This window comes from Rhea americana, unplaced genomic scaffold (genome assembly GCF_003343005.1).
Source record: "Rhea americana isolate MKP2758 unplaced genomic scaffold, rheAme1 scaffold_52, whole genome shotgun sequence".
NCBI lineage: Eukaryota > Metazoa > Chordata > Aves > Rheiformes > Rheidae > Rhea > Rhea americana.
This window is the reverse complement of record NW_028186668.1, coordinates 4,516,721-4,518,483: the sequence shown is the minus strand read 5'-3', so window position 1 is coordinate 4,518,483 and position 1,763 is coordinate 4,516,721. Positions and strand designations below refer to the sequence as shown.

General features: G+C 59.0%; 1 protein-coding gene across 1 annotated transcript in view; it reads right to left on the bottom strand.

Annotated features, from left to right (window-relative positions):
- Positions 1-1,222, bottom strand: part of ING1 (inhibitor of growth family member 1) — a 6,646-nt gene extending 5,424 nt beyond the window's left edge. Inside the window, exon 1 of the mRNA XM_085318138.1 lies at positions 578-1,222. Within this exon, the coding sequence (XP_085174264.1) occupies positions 578-719 (142 nt within the window). The 5' untranslated portion in view covers positions 720-1,222. The remainder of the gene's footprint in view (positions 1-577) is intronic.
- Between the last annotated feature and the right edge of the window lie 541 nt (positions 1,223-1,763).

The following is a 1,763-nucleotide window of genomic DNA, read 5'->3' as shown; positions in this document are numbered from 1 at the left end:
GCTTTACAGGGCGAAACGAAACCCTCGGAAGGGGGAACGGAGAAAGCGTACCCTGCCCCCCACCCTCATCTAACCCCCCTCTCCTCCCTCCCTTCCTCACTAGCTGCCTCTCTCCCCTACTACAGCCATAATGAATACTGTACATTCCTAAATGTTGTGCTGTAATCTCTCCCTCTCTGCCCACCCAGCACTTTCTCCTGTACCCCCAAACCCTCCAGTCTCAGCCCCGCCGCCAGGAACAGCCCCCCTTTGTGCACTGCACACCCCACCTCCCTGCCCCCCGCCTTCTTGCCCAGCAATTTACACAGAAAAGCAGAGTCCTTGCTTATTAAGAGAAGCTGGAGACCTTTTGTTCCGCCCCATGACAAGAGCTAACGCTGCAGATCAGCCCCTCTCTCTCCTCGGATCCCTTCTCCTGCCTTTCTCCCTCCTCTCGCCTCCCCAAAATAAAACTACCATCCCTGTGGGGTGCAGGGGGACAAACGGAGCCGAGGTTCAGCTCTGAGGAAAAGAAAGGGGAAGACACCCTCCCCCCCGAGCCCCATACCACACACACACACACACAAAAAGCACTTACCTTGATATTTGGCGTCAATTTCCCTCATCAAGGAGACATTTCGCTGCAGATCGAAGGGCATAGACTCGATGGAGTCCAGATAATCCTCCACATAGTTCACTAGGTGAAGCTGGTCTCCGTTTGCAGGACTCAACATTTTCATCCGGCAAAGAAAAATATATATATACCCTTCCCCACGCCTCTCTCTCCCTGCCTGTGTGAGAGCAAGTGCCGCTCTCTCCAAACACGGCAACCCCGATGCACGGCTCACTCCCTGCCCTCCTCTCTATGTAGCTCCCCGCAAAAAACCGAGAGAAGCTACATCTGACTCCTCTTGTGTGAAACAGAGAGGGAGAGGGACACACACACACACCCTCCGCGAGTCCCCTACAGCCAGCAGCAGCTGATTGAATGGCTGTCGTTGTGGGTAATTCACGAAGGAGGTGGTAGGAACAATCAGAGGGATTTGTGTGTGTGTGTGTGTGAGAGGAGGGGAAGGAGGAGGAGGAGAAAGGAGGCGGGGGGGGGAGCTCAAACCAGCTCCTCCGAAACAATCTGGAAACAAAATGTGCTCTGCAAAGTGTCTGTCAGAAGCAGCGGCAGCCCCTCTGCATGCGCCAGCGCCGCTCTGCTCCGCTTCTCCTCCGCGCCCTCCTCCCCAGCTCTCCTCACCGCCGCCGCTGCTCCCCGGTGATATTAATGCAGCCGCCTCGCTCCTATACGCCGCACTTGATCCAACGTGGAAAACCCAAATACCAGTTTCAAACACTTGGGAAACATTCAGCCCCGCCACGCACGGCGCATGCGCACCCCTCCCAGCCCTGTGTATACACACACACACACACTCACCGCGCGCGCACACACACGCACACGCACTCTCCCCCTCCCCCTCCCGGAACAGCGGCGGGCCGAGCACTTGCGTGCATATTCATTATCCCTCCTCCCCTTACTCACGTTTGGGGAGGGAAGGCGGCGGGGACTGCAATAGCAGCGAGGGGATGGGCGGCCCGTAGGTGCGGGCAGGAAATCTCCAGCGCCGCGGGGGCGGCCGCGGCGCGATCCCGTCAAAGCGCGGCGCCGGGCACGTTGTGCGGCGCGGCGCGGACAGGGGCCGGCAGGAGGCCGAGGGCGAGCCGCMGCCGCCCGGCAGGGAGCCCGCGGGTGAAGTTTGGTGCTTTGGCACTGGGGCACGAACTTTGTGAAGTCC